The following is a 21,974-nucleotide window of genomic DNA, read 5'->3' on the forward strand; positions in this document are numbered from 1 at the left end:
CAACAGCCTGATACTTTTTCCTCAGGAGTTGGTTCAACCAAACCACAGGTGAATCTTAAAACAGCACAGAGCTGAGTCCTCCATAATCATATTCAGTATTCTGCACTCATTAAAGAGTGGGCAGTACATTCATGTAACACAAGTTAGTGATTTAGTACATCAGCCCACAGAGCTTCACTTCCTCCAGCCCTTTAATGTTTCTCTCATAAAAATCTAAAAAGCATTTTCACAGTAAAAGAAAACATAAACCTTCATGAATTGGGTGTTTTTGTGCTGATAAAGGTCAATGCAGAATAAAATAGTTATAGTTATGTGATTCCTTGTGCATTATGGCGTGAGGTTTTGCCAGAGCTATTTGTAAAAGCTGTAACAAACTTGTGGTTCTCCTCAACAGGTGACGTTCACAGTCATAGTGCCCAAAGAAGATTCCCACCTGAGGGAAACCCCCACCCACACCCCCACCCCCACCCCCAGGGGCCCGGCAGTGGTCACCCTAATCCACAGGATGAGGTTTTCAGGTTAAGCCTTGCCAAGGGCGTGTCCATGTCTCTCCCCTCCTCGCCTCTGCTGCCACGGCAGTCCTACATGATGCCCTTACGCCCAAACAAGAGATCACCAGGTACGCTTTGATAAATTTGATGCTTCCTTGACTTTGTTCCTCCTCAACCTCCTTCAGGAATTTAAATTTCTTCACGAATATTGTTTTAAATGAATTAGCAACTCCATTGTTACCAGATATCAAAGGTTTTTGTATTTTATGCTTCTTGATGACTGTACATTTAGTTTACCATTTTTTTTCTAATCTTTCATATATTAAAGAGACATTGCAAGTCACCCTGCTGTGTGGCCATTAGGCCTATACTCCAAAGTACAAAACAGCCATGCCTGTTATTTTCTATGTACAACGATGAGACCCGGTGACACTTCACGCTACTGTCCTATTCCCAGCGTTGCTGCACCTAAAAAAACAATTATTTTCCCCCGTAGAAAAGGCATTTTTGTGCGTCGCAGCTCCCATAGCTGTTCATCTTCTTCTCTGCTCCTGTGGCAGCTTGACTTTCTTCCTCTTTCTGTTGCTGCCTCGCAAAGTGACTTGGAGAGAGTAGTTATCAAGGTGGAGAAATATCCTGAGCTGTATGACCCACAATGCTGTTATTACGAGGACAATGAGCAACTCATCTGTCATTTCGTTTTTTCCTTGCTGTGTGTGGTCTTCACGCGTTACTGCGCTACGTGCCCTATTGGTGCTTGGTTGGCAGTTGACGCGCAGCACAAGACGCGTTGCCGCTCCTCTGTGTTTTCAGCTTTAGAACAAAACCGTATGCCAAGTACAGTATTAACCAAGACAAGCTGAATGTGCTGCAAGCATTGGAGCTACTCCTGTTCTTTCTATTCTTTGAAAAGTAATTCATTCACATAGTGGAAGCTTCATTTGTCTCAATGGGCCTCCTGTCAGACTGATCACTCTTGTCTGCCTTCAGGTTACTTTGTACAACAGCTGAACATCTGACAGCCCTCCAGGAACGACAGTTTCTCTCAAGCCTAAAACACTGCTGGCGCGACTTTTAACTTATTCCTTGTTGAAACATGTCAAACAGCTTTGAGTAATTGTCATTTTTTAGAAAAATAAAAGTCATACTGAGTTCTAAAGTATTGATCCCAACAGTTGCCCTGTGAGCTCAGTCTGCTTACAGACCATCGTTTTTGTCACTTCAGCCGTGTGTGATCACCTTGTGCACATGAAGAAGTCTCTGCAACTGCAGTGTGTTTACACTTTACTGGCTGTAACAGGCGTGTGTTTACACGGGATCTAAGTCCTCCCAGACTTCTTCTATCCACCATGTTGAGAACAAGTTAGTCAGCAGCTGTGTGGGCCTTCAAAGCAAGGACTACCTTTTGTAGCTGAACTTGTTTCAACCTGAATCTTTGTATTCTGGAGACTTGGCAAAGAGGAGTGAAATCCTTTAAGTGGTCAGTGTGGCTCCACTCACATGTGGCACTCATCTGTGGGCTATCGAGCCGTTGTGTAGACTGGTTAGAGCTTTGATCTGTTTAATTTAAAGATGTGTTCAGGGGAAGTGGATAGTATGGAGTCATCCTCATACACACTTGTCAAGTTCACTTCTCTCTTAAGAAATTGTCATTTCGTAGTTTAACTCCAGTTTTAGGATTTTGGTTGATGTTGCTGTCTTTATTTGCATTTGTTCAGATTGTAATGTTGTGTTTTCCCTTTTGTAACCTGATTTGTATTTGCATTTTGTGCCATTTTAATCACATAATTGAAAAGCTGTTATTGGACATTAAGGCCTGAAATTGTGATGCAGTACATTATGCAAACGTTCAGTGGAAACTGAATTCTCGTTGGCAAATGGTAAAGAAAAAGCCAGATACAGTTTATAATCACCAATTAGAGTTTTGCTTGCTCAGCTGCCACTCAAGTTAAATCTGTTCAATTACCTTAGGTGATACAGGATTTGCAATGCCCATTTTAAACCCATCAAATAAAGTGCTGATGAAAAGTACATTTACAGACATGAAGGGAGGGAGAAATGAAGAGAGAGAGGCGGCTGAGTTTGTGAAGGTGAAACGGGCCCTGGAGACAACGGAAGGGGAACACTCATTAAAAGCATATTCCCTCCTGGGGGGCTCCAAGGCATGGAAGAGGGGAAAAAATGGACTGACAAGATAGGATGTTATGGAGGACCACCGGTGAGAGCTGGTTGGGGGATGGTCTGCGGGCTCTCCTCCGCTGTCCTCGCAGCTACCTGTGAAAAGCCGTCGGGGGAGAGTTCACACCTCCAGTTAATAAACACATGCTGCAGGAAATGTCTCAACTCTGCGACGAAGTCGACATGGTGTAATGCCGTCTCTTCTCTTCTTGCCGAACCATAGAGGTGAGACGCAATGTAGGACTTTTGTAGGAATTTAGATCATTCTCTGATTAACTGATGATAATAATAAAATGTTCCATTAGGAACAAAATCGTCAGTGACATTATTTTTTTGATTTTGATTTGTCTTTGATTTCTAGCAGGAAATCTGGAACCACTGATGCCACTTCAACCCAAACATTAAAGTTCACACGGGTTCATAGCCAGCAGAATTCTGCATCCTACGCACACATGTGGAGACCATCCATGTTACAGAAAAGAAAAGATGTTTTGGACATGAATTGTGTGGGTTGATAAAAGATATAATACCTGCCTACGTAACCAAGTCCAAAACATCCGCTTTACATTAGCTGAGAAAAACAGTTGATTGATTTGTAAAAAGGGTGATTAGTTGTGTCCTAAAGGCATTCGACCCACATTCATTTATCATCCCTCAGAGCATTCTTTCACACATCTGTGTGATCTCTCACTCCATCACCGATGTCTTTGAGAGGAAGTGGTTTCACAGATCCAGAGAGCATTTTGTGGCTGGCCTTCATTTCCCGACACGTTGGATAATCTATCGCAGTTTGGAAGGCCCCAACTTAGTAGTGGTTGTTCTTTTCATGAAAACTTCACAGGGGACAACAGAGAAACATTGAGTTAATTAGGAGTGTGACGGATGCCTGAGCCACAAAGTCTGGTGGCGTTGAGTGCCACAGCTTTGATCAGCTAAGCCCAGAGCTTAACCATGAAACACAGCACCCTGACATGTGTCGAACAGCACCCAGACTTTACTGTGTGTTTACAGGCCCCTTGAAGGGCCTCCCCTGGGCCCAATGTACCCCTATGAATGTACCTGTCTTGCCCCCACCTCTCCTGGTCCACCCCAGTGGCAGGTCAAAGATCATGCATCTAAAACACCAGCCTCTTTCTTAACTCTGTTAATGACAGTAAATGAGGTTTTCATGTCTTTCTCAACAGTTGGAAACTCCTTGTTGCTCCCCTTTTTTTAAGTCTCCTGGGTATCCCCACAGTGACCTCCACTGGTTGTAAAAGGTTATTGTGCTACTGTGGGATTTAAGCATCTCTCCCTAATGTTGCACTGCTTAGTGAGTTGTGGGAAAGTCTCCATGCTGCTGTTGAATATGCAGCAGTTTGTAACAATAATGGAGCTAAACCGTATATCAGATAAAGATGATTAGATTATCCTCACAATGAGTTAGCTGCAGAGGTGATACTGATGCTTCCATTGTTTGGACATATGAGTGACCTTTCTGTAGCGACCCCCTGCTCTGCTTCTATGCCATCCTGCAAGGGATCATAAAACAGCAATTGATAATAATTTCTTGCTCATGGACAGTGTATCATTTGTATTGCTGTTAATGCTGTGTGGTCACAGGGGGTACAGCCTCTGGTAGGCTGTTGTGTATATTAAAATAGGTTAATAGGTTTTTTTGCCTTGATGGGAGCTTTGTCTTTTGTGGGTTCAGAGGATGATTAATTTGTCAATCAGCCAAGCAGGTCTGAAAATCACCACTTTCAGTATTTTGACATGGTTTTTCTCTGTGATTCAGGCAGGGAGGTCACTTTACTGATACGATTTAGCTGAGGAAAATCCTGCTTACACTCCACCTGAGTTACTCTCAACAAGCATTTCTCTCCCTCACTTGTAGCAATCTCACAGCTTTTGGCTTGGCAGACCGATCCGTGTTTGTGTGTGAGTAAGCCTGTAAGGTGATAACTATCAGCGCCAGTGGTCTGCTGCCATGGCCTCCTTGACCCTGTTTCCATTTGGCTACTTCAATCTGGACAAATGTGACCTGGCCGTGATTGGACCACAAGTGGCCAGCAAAAGTACAGGTGGAAACACACTCAGGAAGCATTGAGATCTGATCTGTTCAGGCCACCTCCGAAGGTGTGTGGATCTGCTGCTTATCTGCTCTTTAACGCTGCAGCTGTTTGAGCCACTGTACCGTGTATTTTTGTTTGTTTTGGTTCGTAACAAAGCCATTTTATAAAATGACTCATGTTCTTTGAGATCATGATTTTGGAAGAGAGGTTAACTTTTAGCTGCAGGGGATATTAACACAGGCTGCAAAAAAATATTCTAAAGCTATCATTGACCTTTGCTCCAGAAAAATCTAAAAGACCACAGACATTAAAAGTCATTTGGTAAAACACTTAAAGATTTCTCAATGGATTAGCATGTTTTCACGGCATTAGCAGCATGTGCAAGTTCAAGGACATTTTCTGCTTTAATCACCTCAAAAAGCACCTCCTCTAACAAAAGGTTATTGTTTGGAATTCAAAATGATCGAAATCTTTATGAGCATAGAAAAGTTCATCTGACATTACATGTTTTACAGAGCATATTTCACAAAGCCAAATAAGATTAAAATTCTATTCAAAAAGAAAATATTGTTAGAAAATCTGCAAAAAAAAAGGAAAAGACTAAAAACGGAAGAAAAAAAAAACCCGCCGAAACAATAATTAAAGCATGCAAAAGTTACCAGTACGAGACCGAGCAGGGAAGACAAAGGCGAGTGTGAATAAATGAGGCTTCAGCTGTTTTTTTTAAATTTCATGGACAGAGATCATACATCTACAGGAATAGTTTTCCACGGCATCAAGGCCACAACTTAAAAGTCACAATTACCTTTTATTTGTATTCAATGGCGCGAGACAGCCAGTAAACCCTGGTATGAAGACCTAAGTGACCGGCTGCTGATAAAGGGCTGAAGCAGGAAACACATGTACACATGTTCTTGACCACGCAGGGCTCCACATGTGACGTCAAGAACCTTAAACTATATGAAACTGTAATGAATTTCCCCATTATTTTAAACTAAACACAAATAATATTAAATAACATAGGAAACAGTGCAGGATAAGTATCCAGTGTTGATTTATCATTCTTCATCTTCTACGTGAGCACGCTTTATTTTGTAGTGCTGTCAAGAGGGCAGAATCACTCTTCAAAGCCAGTTGTAGCCTCTTTGAGGTGAGCTCTCCTGAAGTCAACTCTGGGTTTTTTGACGGTAACCAGACAGCCCTCGGGAATATTGATGCCTTTCTGAGAGCTGAGCTGTAAAAGACCTTGTGGGGCTGCAGGGACCCTTTGAAACGTTCCTCTGATGAGCACCCTGTGAAAAGTACTGTGCAGTCCTCCACCTCACTGCACTTCAATACACTCCAGCTCTGGTTGCTTATTGCATGCAGTCCCCCTGTTTTATCCGCAGTCAAATCTCACGTCACCTCCTGCCTCAGAGAGCAGTGCTGACTGAACTCTCATCACTTCCTCAGTCAGTCACTAGAATTAGGATGCTCATGTGATACAGTGGTGTATCGTACCAAACTGTAAATGGTTGAGCCAAAAATCTTAGTTTACTTTTCATTGCCTGTTTTTCTTTTGTTACTTTTTGGAAATGTGTGACAAAGTGTACAGTGGAGACTAAAACATATTCACAACTGTTAAACTTGTAGTGTTTAAAAAAACAGTCTGCCGTTGTGAAACAGTGCAGAAGTCACATTAACCACAGTGGAAAGTGGTATTATGTCAGGCTATGAATCCGGAATGAATCATACATTTGCATTTGTATTTAAAGTTGACAAAGCACCATGTCTATAAGGCTGTGCCAAGCTGACCACGATGGGGAAAGACCAGGTACATACATACGACGTATAGTTAGTGACGCCGGTAACCAAGTCTATTATGTTGCATTCACAATACCAATCTCATCTGACATTTTTTCACCAGAATATATAATTTTTCACTTTTGAGTTGAACTCATTACCTCAAATTGGAGCATAAAGACGGCTGTTGTGAGACTGCTTTCATTCTCGTTGGCTGCACAAAGAGGACACACTGTCTCATTGATAAGTTGAAATGTGAAGAAGTCAAGAGTCCATCTCCAGGAATGCTGGGAAAGGTCCTTGATCACTTTCTAACTATGAACAGTCCTCCCTTTCACTGGCATCGCCTGGACATTGTAAGTTGTTGGTGAGAGGTATTGGACTGCTCGGTATGTGTATGTCCGTGTGCGTGCGCCCGCTGACTGATGGCTCGCTGGTTGTGGATTCCTGAGTCTCGGTGAATAGCGGTGAGTCCTCCGCAGTCACAGCTCACCCAACGGCTTCACCCCAGAGATCCTTCTGCTCTCTGTTTTTCTTCCTCAATCTGTCTCCTTTTCTTCTGGTGTTTAAGGTGCATTTACATAGATACATATTTACACATACTCCATATTTACTTTCCACTGAAGGTGAGCAGCTGAAGTTTTCAACAAAAATAATGTGGAGTTGTCGTTTGCAAGTTTTGTTTTAAATCTGTGTTAGAATGATCAGGTGAACCTGAAATATATTTTTTTTTGTGTAATCTAAATCTGTAGCCTCTTATCTTACCTGTCACTCCCTTTTCTTTTCTTAGTATTTGTTAGATAGTCTATGCTTTGCAGTGACACATGTTCATTTCAGATTATTTTTGAACAATAAAGCTACACGAGGTAAAGATATATTTTATTTATACATATCAGGTACACAGGTCAGCCAAAATATGGCCAATCACAGATGAGGCAAATTAAAGGGAAAAGCGTTTTTGTAGTCAGTGTCTTGGATGAAGCAGAAAAGGACATGTGCATGGACCTCAGTGACTCTGACCAGGGACAAATATTGTGGCCAGATGACATCTTGGAATGAGAAGGCGTATGGGCTGGTCCTGGTCAGCAGTACTTCCAGAGAGTGATCCAGGGAGGGACGATCCAGCTGCTAGTTATGGATGCGTTCATCAATTCAGCCTGAAATGATCAGTGTCATCTGAGCTGTCAGTCAGAAACTCACAGTTTCAGTTTCATGTCACTCAGAGCAGGAGCGGATTAATCATTAGTGATGAGGGGGCTGCAGGTAAACTACTGCACTGTGAAAGAAAATAATTCTGCTGCAGTTTGCTACTCAAGGCTGTTAATTTATATAAAGTACATGTGGTGGTGTTTTTTCTCTTAAAAAAACAAAAGAACCAATGAGAATATCATTAAAGTATTGAGTCATTAATCATCCTTATGTATTTACTTGAACTTTTGTCGAGTTGTATCGATAAGATAGGACCCCCCCCCCCCCCCCCCCCCGGCCTTGTCTTTTGTCCACTCTCAACCTCGATGCATTTTAATTTGTTGTGTCTGGCTCAGAGATCAGATGTTGGCTGATGTTTCTCCCTGGAAAAATCATCCCATTCTTTCTTAGTACCATTTCCTCAATGTACCTTATTACAGTTTGTGAACTTAACATTTATGATGATTATCCTGCACAAATTATTTTAAATTGTGTATTAATTCATATACATTTGAATAGATTTACATTCTGGATTTTACTTAAAAGGTGTGATGGAAAGTAAGAGCTCATCTCATTTCTACCTTTCTCTCATTGTCCTTCAAGGGTCATATATCTGACGCTTCCATTTCTGTGACCTTTTCATGCCTGTTATAAACTGCAATTGCTTATTCGTCAGCGCTTCCATCTAGAAGGGCAAGGCAGTAATGGCACCCTGTTAAATCCTGAGATGAGATTTTGAATGGAGAAGAAACTCCTCTGTGCCTTGTCTGATGCTCAGAGACATCAGATCCCTGCTGAAAGACCTTTTGCCTCTTCCCTCTATTATCAGCCTTTAGATGTGGCCTAAAATTACCCCTGATAGCCATCCACATGTTTGTTATTTCATGTGTGGATCCTGTGTTCCTCTTGGCAGTTTGGGTAAACTGAATCTGAACTTAAGCATATGGTTTAGATTACTCAAACTATGCCCCCTGTTGTCTTTACATGAAATACAGTCAACGGAACGTATTAGGCAGTTTGCTTTTCGTCCAAGATATTTACCTGAACTAAGTGTGTCTCACATACAGCCCTCTCTGTCTCTGCAGTCACGCTTTAATTGGAGCCATGTGACTCCTGGGTAATTGGTTGTGCCTGACCATCCACAGATGAATGGAGGTTTTCAAGACACTCTTTGGCTTTGTCTGTCTGCATTTGCAGATGCTTCACTGAACGAGTCCTCTTCATGTTTAAAGCCATGAATCTACACAAATCAAATAGTTTGTAACATCCTAATGTGTTGGGAAGCCAATTCTTACATTATAGTGCTTTCAAACAACACTATCATCACCTTTAATTGCTGTGCCACATACCTTCAGGCTCCTCTACAGACGGACATCTACATCTGACTTTGGGCTTTCACTGCGAGGTCTTTAACTGGGTTCATGTCATGACTTCTGGTTATAAACAACCAGTCTTCAGAGACAAACACTCTTCTCAGGTATCAAAGCCACCGTTCCTCACTTTGCATTTCAAGTTGCATATCCATAGATGGCACTGTGCATCAAGCAGCAGTGGTCAAGCTTCTGATTCAGAGGGATTCTTTGAGCTGGGAGTGACTGGTTACCGAATGTGTCAATAGGGAATGGCTGTTTAGCTATTCTTTATGTTATGACTGAGGTTACACATACAGTCATCTGATAACAGGAGGGGGAGGTTTGGATTGGGTTGCAGTAGGTCAAGGTTGGAGTGGTGCAAAGGGAGGCACACTGTTGTTATGTTTTATGGATTTATGGATCTAAATTATATAGTCACCTCCTGCTTTCTAGATTATTTTCCACCGTTTTTATTTTTGCTCTTGTGTTTGGACTCTGGAATTTACTTCTTTTTTACACAGGAAATTGTGGGCTCTAAGTAGAGAATGTAAAAATGTACACAGCTAGTTGCTTGGGAGGTGTTTTGTTTCATGCCTTAGTATTTAGACTAGTGTCATTCCTGCATCTCACACGTGTATAAACAGTTATATAAGATTAGTAGGCCTTTTCTACTACTCTACAAAACAACCATATTCTCTGTCCCTGTAGGGCTGATTAAAAGACCATTTTACAGTGTATTATAGACACCAGGAGCACACAGACATACTGCATATATTGCCTTTATGCAGGTGAGTATAGAAGTGGTTTATCATAACGTTCGGTACAGTGAGCAAGCATTGTGTGTAACGCTGTGATACAGTCACGGTGTGAGCAGAGGGAACAGAGCAGCTAGCCATCGTTGACTCCTCACTAAAGACGAAGCTGCTCCTCAGAGGACTGTTCCACTGTCCCAGATAAATCCTCTGACTTACACCAGGACACCTGGACCTTCATACATCCATAATATGCAACTGTTGTTGCAGCAAGGGCAACACAGATAGATCAACATACAGAAAAAACATTTCTGTCTGTTTGCTTGCATGTGTGTGTTTGAGCACTGCAGAGGCTAATTGTTGAGGTTTCCTGCTGTAGTTTACATTCCCAGCGCCGGCCTGCAGTGTTTTACTGGGAGTCTCCAGCCATGCACACAATATTCTGGGCTTGTCAGACAGACCAGAGCTGCTATCAATGCAGGGAGCTGTCTGAGAGTGTGAGGGACTTTTATGTGAGCTACGGAGTGCAGCCAAGCCTGTCCAACTAAGACACCACTGCCTCTCATCTCTCGTCCCATCTGGAACATATTAATCCTGTGAGAACTCTCGCTGTTCTTTCCCTCATTCTCTCCTCTTTTGCGTTTCTTTTGGTGTCTCTCTGTCTGACTCTCTCTCGCTCATATTCTCTGTTCGTGTTGGCAGGTCCAATCAGGAAGCCCAAATATGTGGAGAGTCCTCGTGTCCCTTCTGATGCCATCGTGTCAGCGCTGAGGAAGGTGGCTGATAACAAGGAGTCCTCCCGCAATGGTGAGTTTTACTTTTCGTTTTTGTCTGCCTGTGTTTTAATGTGTAAACTTAAAAACTGCTTCAAGAGTGAAAAATGTACATTTTGGAATTTAGTGTAATGGTTTTAGCGTAGCATCAGTTCCTGTGTGAGTCTGTGAGAGTAGCAGTGCGTTTGAGTCCTCTTCCTTCATGTAGCCCCTAATGCAAACACACAATAGTGCCTGTTTATTCTAAACTGTGTGTTTAGATTACAGAGGAGTCATCTTTCCACTGCGTTGGGATTATTGTTTAACCGAAGCACTGGCTTTGTTTCACGGGAATTTAAGGAGGACGAGACCTTTCAGTTTTCAAGAACTGTACATGTATATTATAATGTATGTGTTCTTGTGTTTCCAAATTTGTGTGAGGTGTTCCTCTTGTGCTACTGCTGCCTGTTCTCTCTGTGTGTGTGTGTGTGTGTGTGTGTGTGTGTGTGTGTGTGTGTGTGTGTGTGTGTGTGTGTGTGTGTGTGTGTGTGTGTGTGTGTGCGTGCAGGGCTAATGTTCCTCTAAGTGCTCTGTTTTGATTTCCAGCTGAGCAGGGCAGGCTCAGATTCCTCCTATAGGTTTACTAGAGCTGTAGGGTGCGTTATCTTTAGCAGAAGGCGATACAGAAAGAGTCCTCTGGTTGAACATAGCTCACATACGTAGACAGTAGTAACGCAGCTCAGCCCAGTTACTGTTTACTGTGACATGCCAAGGCGTGAGGGTGTGTCACACATTCAGCTGGCACAGAGCTCAAAGCGGCTACCAGCAGATATCGGACTCCAGATTAATGTTATCTCATGGCAGTGGGTGTACTGCCACTGTTGGCCAATTTCATATGAACCGTATATTCAAATTCTTTTGACAGTCGTGGTTTGAATGCTTGAACAGAACTGTGAATGTGGGCTGAATATACAGCATTCTGTTGGATAAGTCATCAAGACAGTTTCTTTAATTATAAATGCAAATCTCCACTGTATTTTCCACAGTCATCACATAATAAAGGTGTCTTTACAAGTGATTACAAATGGATTAAAAATGAAAAACAAAAATCTTTCATTTAGGAATTAGGATCCTTAATTCAGTACAGGGGTGTCACAATACACAAAATTCATGTGAGATCTTAATGTTGCAGTCTCAATGACAGCGCGTACACAAACATTGCCTCTAAATTGAATTTTGTATGATGTTATTGTTCGTGTCTGTTCCCAATGACAGAGATATGGTCAATTTACGACAAATAACAAATGAAATCGCGGTCTCGAGGGCAGTATTCAGCCCCTTTTAGTATAGTTTCATATACTGTTGGAATAAGAGCAAAACTCTCTCTCCTTGTGCAGCTCCAGACATTTAAGGCATTTCAGTCCGATTCTTTTTTCTGGGAGTGACGTGTACAAGTTCTCAAATATTGACTGAGCCTTCAAAGAACTGAAGAAATAACCAATCTGTTTTTAAGGTCAGACAGCTACTTACTTGTGGCCTTTATTGGTGCCATGTACAGTTCTTCAATAAACGCAGCAGTGACGCCAGCAGGTGAGCCAGGAGAAACTTTCTACTTCTTTCTTCTCCAGCTGAAGTGAGCGGGTAGAAAAGTTTACTGCTGAGAAATTGCAGGAATGAGCCAACTCACTCAACTAATCATGTATAATTAGGCACTGTATAAATTCTAGACTAATGATGGCTCATTGTAATAGCCCAGCTGTAGTAGTATGAGGCCCTATGCACAGCTGACAGGCTCTCAAACTTCACATGCTTTCTTCCATGTGGGCAAATTCACACGTACAGTATAGGGTTTCCCTCGTATTTGAAGCTTCCGCATAGAGAGGACTTTAGTGTCCAAGTTTACAGTTCACTGCAACAAGATTTACTTGTAAGAATGTGCACCACGGGACAAGGACATATCCACTATTATTTAGTCAATACAGAAAGCATCTTTCAGCTTGCGTTGTCGCCCATTTCAGACATAAACTATACTGTCTTTTTCGCTAACTGTCGACACGAGATGAGAAGGTGGTTTGACTTTGCAGCTTTTGTAACAAGGTCAACGTCAGCAAAGAATGTTGATCGAGCACCGGAAGAATTTGAATTCCTTTGGAGGTTTTGCAGCACGGAAACTGTGACATTTAGGGCTCAAATCAAGTGAGTTCTTGCGAACAAGGGATTTTTCTTTTGGGTTTGCTGAAGGGTGCCGTTCTAGAATTTCAAAAAAAATCATGTGCCACATCAGAGACAAATTTTCAATGCAGCTGAGGCTATTTGTAGGACTTAGGCTGTGCAGATCCTGATTTGTCCAGTAGCTTGAGTGTAATTCTTTTGTCTCTGTGTTTCACTGGAGACATGAATTGCTCTTCTTGTGGGTCGAACTGTCAGCTTTGTCATTTGTCATGCTCTGTGTTGTGGACAAGCAGGATGTGCTGTAGGCTAAGAAAGGAAACACGCTTTTGACCTACAGTCGAGTCTTCTCACACGGCACCGTCTTTGAGGAAGGATTGAGTTTCCAGTGCCTGTGTGTAAATGCACTGTGTATTTTTGTTTTGCCTATGTATCCGCAAGAGCCTTAATCTTTACTTTATGCATGTGTGTGTTAGCGTGCATGAGTGCGTTTGCAACAGGCGGCTGACAGTCCCTGTCGATGAAATTGTTTCAGCTGTGGTCTCAGAGTCCTGTCTCTGTCAATCAAGGCTGAGCCGCAGGTCCTGTCCTCTCCCACAATCACGTCTCTCTCCAAATCCCCCATTTTACCACTCCAGTGAAACTGGGGCCTGAACACTTACCACCTGTTTGTTCATGTATTAATTGTCTTGTCAGTGCATTCTGTGAATTTACACTAATTAAACCATCTGACTGTGGTATTACTTTTGCTTTTCTATTGTTAGTAATCCAACCCTTCCGTGTCATTTCCTGTACAATGTGCATCACTCATTTGTTAACATTGTTTGGAAGCAATGTCGTCCGTTGTGATATTCATACCACTCTTTTATTTTTGCTTTAATTTGGCAGATAACAGTGAAAACACTTGTTTCTAAATGAAAATACCTTCGGCTCTCAAATGTGTCATTTTTTGGCAAAATATAGGGGTAAAATTGTCCAGACGTGGCAGCACAAAAGACTTAGCATACCCAACCTTATGTTGTGTCCAGGAACTTGTGGCTATGTATGAACTGGTTGTGATCTTTTTTTCTATTTTCTGACATCTAAACATGTCATCAAAGAGCAGCAAAGTGATGTAAGAGCTTAAATCATGGCAGGCAGCATGTGAGAAAAGTTGTTTTTTTGTTGCAAATGTTAGAAACAATTTTATCACTTGAGACCTTTTTTACACATTGAATTGGCCAAGATGACACATGTGATTTCATATATAATTATATTTACAGTCTTTGTGTGACACTGTATGGACAAATGGAGACGAGGGAAAATAAGTAATGCCGCACTAAAGCATGGACCTGGTGGCTTGAAGCAGCCTATAAACTGGTTTTATTAAGGAGAAATTATATAAACTCCATCCATTTGTGTAATCATGGCCAATTGTTACCATTTTATAGAACTTCATAGCAGCAGAAAAGAAAGGGACGTGATTGGCTGTGACAAAGTGGTAGTTCAGCATCCTCCTATGACACGTCAGGTTAATTCTTTCTTTTAATCAGCAGCTCGAGGATGAGTCTTTGTGTTATTTTTATTTTTCCACACTGAAACATAAAGCTTCTTCATTCTGTGCCGTCCATCTCTAAAAGTTGATTAGACCACAGTCACTCTGGTCCACAGAGCTCAATTGCTGCAGGAGAAAGAATCAGCTGTGCTGGTCTGATGGTTAATGAAACGCCATCTGTATCTGCCATTACAGCAATCTTAATAAAAGGTGTGGTGTCAAGCTGAGACGTCCGTCAAACTATGATTACTATCACCATGCCATCCCCTGCCGTGAACCTTTTATTTTTTTTTAGATACTTCATCATCAATAGTCTCCTCTTCATTTGCTGTAATGTCTCATTGGACACTCCATCTGTGCGAAGGACGTTTACACTCCTAACATTGGAATGTGCAATAAGAGCACTGAACTTGCTTGAGGGGGGCACGACACCTTCCACCTCTGAACTCAAGTGGGGAAGCAGGATGCATGTTCTCATTGAGGGTTCATTAAACAGGCTTCAGTGTTGTGGTAATGAAACTCCAGCTGCTAATGAGCACCGGCTGGATTGTTTTCTCGGCTGGGAGAGAGCAAAGAGAAGCTCTGCGTAGCCAGCCGGTTCCCGGTGCTCCCCCTCCTCCTCCACCCTTCTCCTGCTCCTCCTCCTTCTGTCTTCATTCTTCTATCACTGCACCACACTGCTGCTATTTCACACCTGCTCATAAACTTCCTCGGGCAGCAGATAACGATGTTGTTTTGTTTTTGCCTCCATTTGCCGTACAGTTACCGGAATAACAAAGTGGTTCCAGCTACATCTCTGGTTTTCCATATCTCCAGGGTAGTGTAAGATGGAGAGGACAAATCAGACAATTTATCCAGAACACTGAGATGATTTTCCTTGGGTAGCCATTTTATTTAAAAACTACCCCCCATTCATATAAATACATTCATTTTACCTTATCTGTACTGACAAAGCTCCACTTGCCCTACTGCCACAGTTTTATCCTGCCTGCTGCAGAATCATTAATAATATAATTTCCAACATGAGGTCTTAAACTGATTCATAAAGTGTCAAGTGCCGTTTGAATGGACAGCCAGTATTGCTCCCCTCTCACAAATGAAGTCGTGAAGTTAGGTGAAATCCATTCGGGTGATGCCAATTAATAAACTAGGTTAATCAAGACAGGAGTAGTTCATGAGAGCCTTGAGAGCAACGCTCCTGACTGACTACAGTCATCAGTTTTGGATGGTGTCTATCCAGTGTGAAATTACAGGAGGTTTATCACAATAGACCAAAAGTTTCAAGCCTTTTTTCCTTCTCATGAAATATTTTGCATTGAAGCAATCTAACACCTTGTTAGCAAGGTTAGCTGTAGCTCAACTGGCCAAGTGTGCACAGTCTGAGTTTCTTGGTTTCTTTGTAAAGAGACAATTTCACTTTTGGACTGTAAGTCAGTGTAAAGAGTTACTGCCCATCATGTCAGCCCAAAGCATTTAAGCTCTGCCTTTACACTGCAAAGAACTTCAGCATAGCTCATGATATAAATTATATTGGTTTAATTTGACACAAATTACATTACTTGTGGGTGAGGAATGATAACTACATTTAATTAATGAATCCATTTAATGTGCATTTTATATACATTAATATTGTGTTGCTGTTGAATGGCTGCATCAGATTTGCATTGTAATCCTGTGACCTTGCATTAAATATATTTTGAGCGATTTACTGGAGCTCTTTTTTTTCCCCTGCTATGTCTGTTATTTAGTCCCCTTAGGTTGAATTGCTACTGTAATTTGGGACTATTAGGCTGTTGTCAAGGCTTGCGCAAGTGCTTATTATAATAGTGCTTCACTGTTCTGGTGTGTCATTATTGGACCATGATAACACTGTGAAACAAAATGGCTAGTTTTCATTTTGTTTACCAGATTTTTACTATCCTCTGTCACACATACAGAAATTGGCAGAGCATAGATGTTTTTAAAAAGCGTCCCTTAAATTTGACCAAAAGTGAGAGACTTCCCAGTTGAATATTAACTTGTAAATGCTCTCTGGTGGACAACTTACAATATTGTAGCAAATTATCTAAAAAAAATCTTTCTGTGCTGCAGTTTGTCATTGATTGCTGATATTGATGTATCTGTGAGAGAGGGAGAGAGATAAGAGTGCTCACAAACACACCCAACAGATAAAGTACATCCTTTGGATATATTGGATGAGAATGCATATGTGATTAACCTGCTGTGCCCCAGGTAAAAGAGCCAATAAGCATTAACGTGAAACAAGAGCAGACCTAATTTCTGAACACAGCAAGGCAGGCCAGCAGCTCTGGCTTGTATTCAACCCACCGTCAGGTTATCCCCTTTCCGAAGTACACTTTCTGAAGTGCTCTACAGCTGATAGCATTTTAAATCAAGGCTAAACCGCAGCAATATTTCCTCTTCAGGAATGCATTCCATCTCGATAAACTGATTAACCCCACACTGACCTCTTTAGTTATATATGATGTTTTTCAGGTTTGATACGGACTGAAAAGCTAACTGTATAATGCAGTTAATCAATTAAAACTGAGATACACCAAAGTGCTTCTTGTCCTGGGAATAATTTCTATGTTTCACTTTTTATTTGTTACAAATTGAAGAAACTAATGACTAATGGAACATAGAGAACTTAACCCTGGAGACATACGGCGACTGTGTGTTGTTGATCTTCATTTGTTGGTACATCATGGTAGGATAGATGTCTGACTTATGAGCTACACAACTACCTAAGCTCAGTTTCTACAAGTGTGCAATGCTACTGGTTTACAAGAACATGTCACCCTACAACATTTCTCCAATTGACATTATTCTTCTCTATTTATTGGAAGATACATGCAGTACTGCTGCACTTCAATGGCCTTAAACCCAGACTGTTGCTGAATGGGAGACATACATCCTGTTCAGCTTGCACTAAATGCACTCTATTACAACCATAAAAAGCCCAAATGTTCAGAATGTTTCATAGAAAGTCCAGTAAAGCCAACCGGTAAACAGTTTGTTATTTCTTCAGAGTAATACTATCCAAGACCCGCAGCATGTTATATTAGCAGCAGCAATTACATAGATATCAGTGATGTCACACTGAAGGAAATTAATGTCCAGGGAGGCTTTAGATGCTATCACCTTAGAGGCATGAAAGAATAGAGCGTGTGACTGAAAGGTAGCAGATCTGATCCATAAACTGGTTGGAGAAATCTAGAAGGAACGCAAAAGAGCAGGATGTGACCCACCCTTAGTGCCATAGCTGAGATGCCCTGGAGCAAGACACTGGCCTGCAGATAAGACTGTTTTTTTCAGCAACTTTTAAGTGTAAAAGTAAAGGAAAAACAATATGGATAGATTTATTTGCGTTACATGAGCAATCCATCCATCCATTATCTGTACCCACTTTATCCTGAACAGGGTAATCCCTATCCCAGCTCACTTTGGGTGAAGGCAGGGTTCACCTGGACAGGTCACCAGTATATCACAGGGCCAACACACAGAGACAGACGGAAACAAAGACCGTTCACACTCTCATTCACACCTGAGGGACATTTAAAGAACCACCAATTAACCTGATAGCATGTTTCTGGATGGTGGGAGGAAGCCGGAGCACCGAGAGAACCCACGCAGGCACACGGAGAACCTGCAGACTCCCCCAGAACCTTTTCACTGTGAGGCGACAATGCTAACCACTGCACCACTGTGCCGCCTACATGAGCCATATCTAATTACATTTTGTTTGCCTTCGATGTTTATTCTGGTTCTAATGTATTGCTGTCATTTCTGACATTTCTGACATCAGAACGGTGAGGAGTGTTGAACAGACAATAATAACATTTAAAAGAGAAACTGGTCCCAGTGGTAACCATTTAGCTGAATGAGACAAATTTCCTATTATTTCATGTATACATACAGAATGAATACATTGCAAAGCCAAAGTCGTGTGAATAATATACATGCAGTACAACCAGAAGCTGACTTTTCCATGTACCGAATGTGCTACAGTATATGTTGGAAGTTTCCTTCATGTTAAAAGAAAGTTGTTCCCTCCATCTGTTAATCATGTGGGAAGTGTTGATTTGTTGGGTGCCTCTCTGTAACGTTGTAAGGTCTTTACTGTGTTAAGTGCCCCAAGATAACTTGTGTTGTGATTTGGGGCTAAATTTAATTGAATGTGTTAATTCATAAATGTGCGGCATGCTGTGAAAATTAACTTGCACGCTGAAGGTTTTATGTCTGTCAGTGGGTGCAACTGGCAGCACAGTGTATTGATTTTCAGAGAGACCACTGGCTGAAGGTGTTAGTATCGATGTGGGCCATGAGCCCAAGGTTTGGCTTGTAGCTGCTATGTGTGTCATTATGTCAACCTTTCTGTCTTGTTGTGATGTCAGGGCTTTGACAACCCCAGTACAGTTCTAGGGCCACTAATTGGTCCTCAGCGCCGGGTGGGTTTAAGTGGTTTCAAAGAACCAGTGATGAAGTGGTCTTGTCAGGGTTCAGTAGTAAAGAGCTGGGTGATGGATTCAATCATATGTACCCCCTAAACTATCAACTCAGGGTTTTGAGACTAGCAGCATCACCAACACAGAGCTGGAAAGAAGAATCAATATACCGGACTAGTTTCTACTTTGTATTAGTTTTATAGCAAGATCGGACACATACACAGGTTTGTACTGTTTTTTCAAATAGCAAAATACTCTTACGCTGATCTCTATAACTTTAGTCAAATTGAATGCATAAAAATTGCTGGTCGTCATAGATCTGTATTTGCGTTTCTGGCGCAAAAGCCAATGATTGACTGATAATAAAAAACAATCTGTCAATCTCTGCTAATATATGTTCGTCATAAATGTGTGACGTGTAAGGTGTCCCTTTTTAAAGACCGATTCCTGTTATCCATAACCGTCTACTAAAACTCAATGAAGCATATATAATATGTGGGTGTGTACTTCAAATTATTGGACCAGCACCAGCACCCAGCATGGATGATATCTGATCAGAGCTCAATGACCATCTTGAACGGTGCATGCTGTGTTAAGTGAGAATTGATACGTAAATGTTATTTTCTTTCAACTTGATAATATTGCTTTGGGAAGACTCATATTTTTGGTGTGATCCACATTCAGGCCTGAAAACTGTCTTTGCACCAGCACTCTTAAAAGGCTCCTCTCAAGCAATTAAATGAGCAGGGTGACATTCCCTATAAAGAATTGATTTTCAGTGTATGGGCTTTCTGCTGCACTGTATTTGCAATGGAGAAGAGGTTATTCAAGTACAGCATGTATTAGGTTAGCATTCACTGTCGGTTACCATATAGACAAAAGCTTCAATTTATTCCGTTTTAAAACCTCTAGGCTTATGGGATTATTGCTATTTTTTCCAGCCTTGCAGAATATTTCAGTTTCTCGACATAAAAGGCAGCTCTAAGAGGTAGTGCAACTTTCCGAAAGGCAGTGCCAACATAAAACAACATCAGAAACCAGGCAACCCTGTGGGCAGCTGTGTCAAAAGGGTAATATAAATATTCTGCACAGCCTCAAGTTAGAGATATGTGCTTGTCTGGCATTACTTACAGTACATGTATCTTGTCGAACACATTTTGTTCTTGGCTGCAGGATGGAGGCACATGACTACCATCCCAGGCCATAATGCTTAATTCAGTTTTGTACTGAAGCCTTTGATAAATTGTTGGCATGATTTATTCTTTCTCTACAAAGTTGTTCTTGTAGTTACAGTAGCACCAGCTGCTTAAATTTTAATGATGACCGAGTGTTTAGGGAAATTCAAGAAGCTTTGCTGTTTTAAAAAATATGGTGAATTAGCTTGTGCAATCTGCTTGATTAGGCACACTTTGTGTGTCTGGATACAAATTCAGCTGCTCCTCTGTGATAAAACATCCAGTCCATCTTAGAGCTGCAACTAATGATGTCTTTCATCATTGATTAATCTGATGGAATATTATTTCAGTTATTTGATCAATCGTGTGAAATATCAAAAACGTAGTGGAAAATCGGTCACAAATGGAGCGATGGTTGTGAGATAGTTCAGGCAGTCAACTTGAGCTGCTCCTCTCTGCATCATGTGACATGCCTCATCCCCCATAATCATCTAACATACACACCATCCTGTCAATTTAAGATCTTTGTTCTATGTTCTGATTCTGCAATAAACATTTCAAGCGTGAGTTGTCTGACGGAAATATGCAGAATCCAAGGTGACGTCTTCAAATCTATCGTTTTGTCTCACCTAAAGGCCAAAACCCAAAAGTATACGTGAAGCTGAAACTTGAGACTTTGTTAATCTTATTTACTTTTTTATTTTAAAAATGTCTAAAAATGATTGATTATCAAAGTAGTTGTTGATCATCCTTTTGTAGATTGACTAAGCGATTAATCGTCTCTAAAATGGACAACACTGGAATCCCTGCTGGAAGATGCAGATAGGAACACTGGTGGCTGCTTGATAAAGTGTTGGTACTTCAACCCCGATTCCTCTGAAGTGTCCATTTATGAACTTCCATTTGCAAACCAACCTGCTGCACAGATTTCTTGAGGGTTTCAGGTTTATTCACCTGATTCTCTTTCTGAATTGAGCAGCAGTGGGACTCACCTCATGAATGACAATCGGCCTTTCTCAGTTCGAGGTTTTTTTTGCATGTGATGTTGGCAGCCATGCTTGCCAACCATTGCTCAGAAAAAAAAAGCCTCAGATGAATCTTGAATATAAGCTCCTACAATGAAAGTAGAACTTCTTGTTGCAACAGAGGAGAAAGATATAATCAGTGGTGTGTACATATGTATGTAATGTACGGCTTCAAAATATGCGGTGCCAGTGAGATCGTTGAGCTGAATAATGAATAGTAAAATCCAAGATGGGAGTAATCATTTTGTGTAATGTTGTCCTCAGTGCAACCACTAGTGGCCAGTCCTGCCTTGCATACTTTCCTTACCAGACCATTGACCTAACGTTCCTTCGTAATAGTTGCAGCATAACTTCCTCCAACCAGTGACTTCACTGAGAGCAGTTCTGCAGAGACACCGACGCTACCAACACCATTCTTTTATTTCTTACCCTTAACATTATTAAAAAAAAAAAATACATGTTTCAAAGTAGATTACAGAAGAAACATTAATCATTGTTGTCGAACAATAATTATTTACTTAAATGTATTCATTGTTCCAACATGTTGTCAAGAAATAAATGTCACTATTCCAAGGATGGCACTTCAAGATCATTTTACCAACACACTTGTATATGTTATGCTTTTTTTTTTTTTTTTTTTTTTTTTTTTTTTTGGGGGGGGGGGGGGGGATTTAGGATATAGAATGTCCAGAGGAACTTTTTTCCTTCATTAAATACTCGTACAAAAAAAATATTTGATCAATTATTCAGATGGAACTGCAGGGTTGAGAAGTTTTAGAATTTCTAGTGTGCGAGGCCATCGCAGGTTGACGTGACGTTTTTGTGAATTTCTGTCATTTGTATTTTACCACGATGTCCAACGTCTGTTTTGGACAGAACTGAACTGAAGGGCTTCATAAAGGGCCATAAAGACCAACATAAGAGAAATAAAAAAATGTTTTAATTGCAAATCCTGCAATTAATACCAGTTAAGACCCTAAATAAAAACAAAGACCCATAAACTGGTGTAAAAGTTTCCCTTTGAGAAATGCTTTGTTTGGACTTTATGTGCTCTGTGTTGCACTTGAAGGTTGA

General features: G+C 41.1%; 1 protein-coding gene across 7 annotated transcripts in view; it reads left to right on the forward strand.

The window, feature by feature from the left end:
• The window catches only part of tanc1b (tetratricopeptide repeat, ankyrin repeat and coiled-coil containing 1b), a 104,440-nt gene that overhangs the window by 35,198 nt on the left and 47,268 nt on the right, over positions 1-21,974 (forward strand). For all 7 annotated transcript variants that reach the window (XR_011178442.1, XM_069153711.1, XM_069153713.1 and 4 more), the window contains exons 3-4: positions 395-619; positions 10,500-10,604. Coding sequence is in view for 6 of the 7 variants with exons in the window: in XM_069153711.1 (XP_069009812.1) it covers positions 395-619; positions 10,500-10,604 (330 nt within the window). In the remaining variant the exon portion in view is untranslated. The remainder of the gene's footprint in view (positions 1-394; positions 620-10,499; positions 10,605-21,974) is intronic.

This window comes from Embiotoca jacksoni, unplaced genomic scaffold, assembly GCF_022577435.1.
Source record: "Embiotoca jacksoni isolate LCO1_2020_lvr unplaced genomic scaffold, fEmbJac1.0.p SCAF_2, whole genome shotgun sequence".
Taxonomy (NCBI): Eukaryota; Metazoa; Chordata; class Actinopteri; family Embiotocidae; genus Embiotoca; species Embiotoca jacksoni.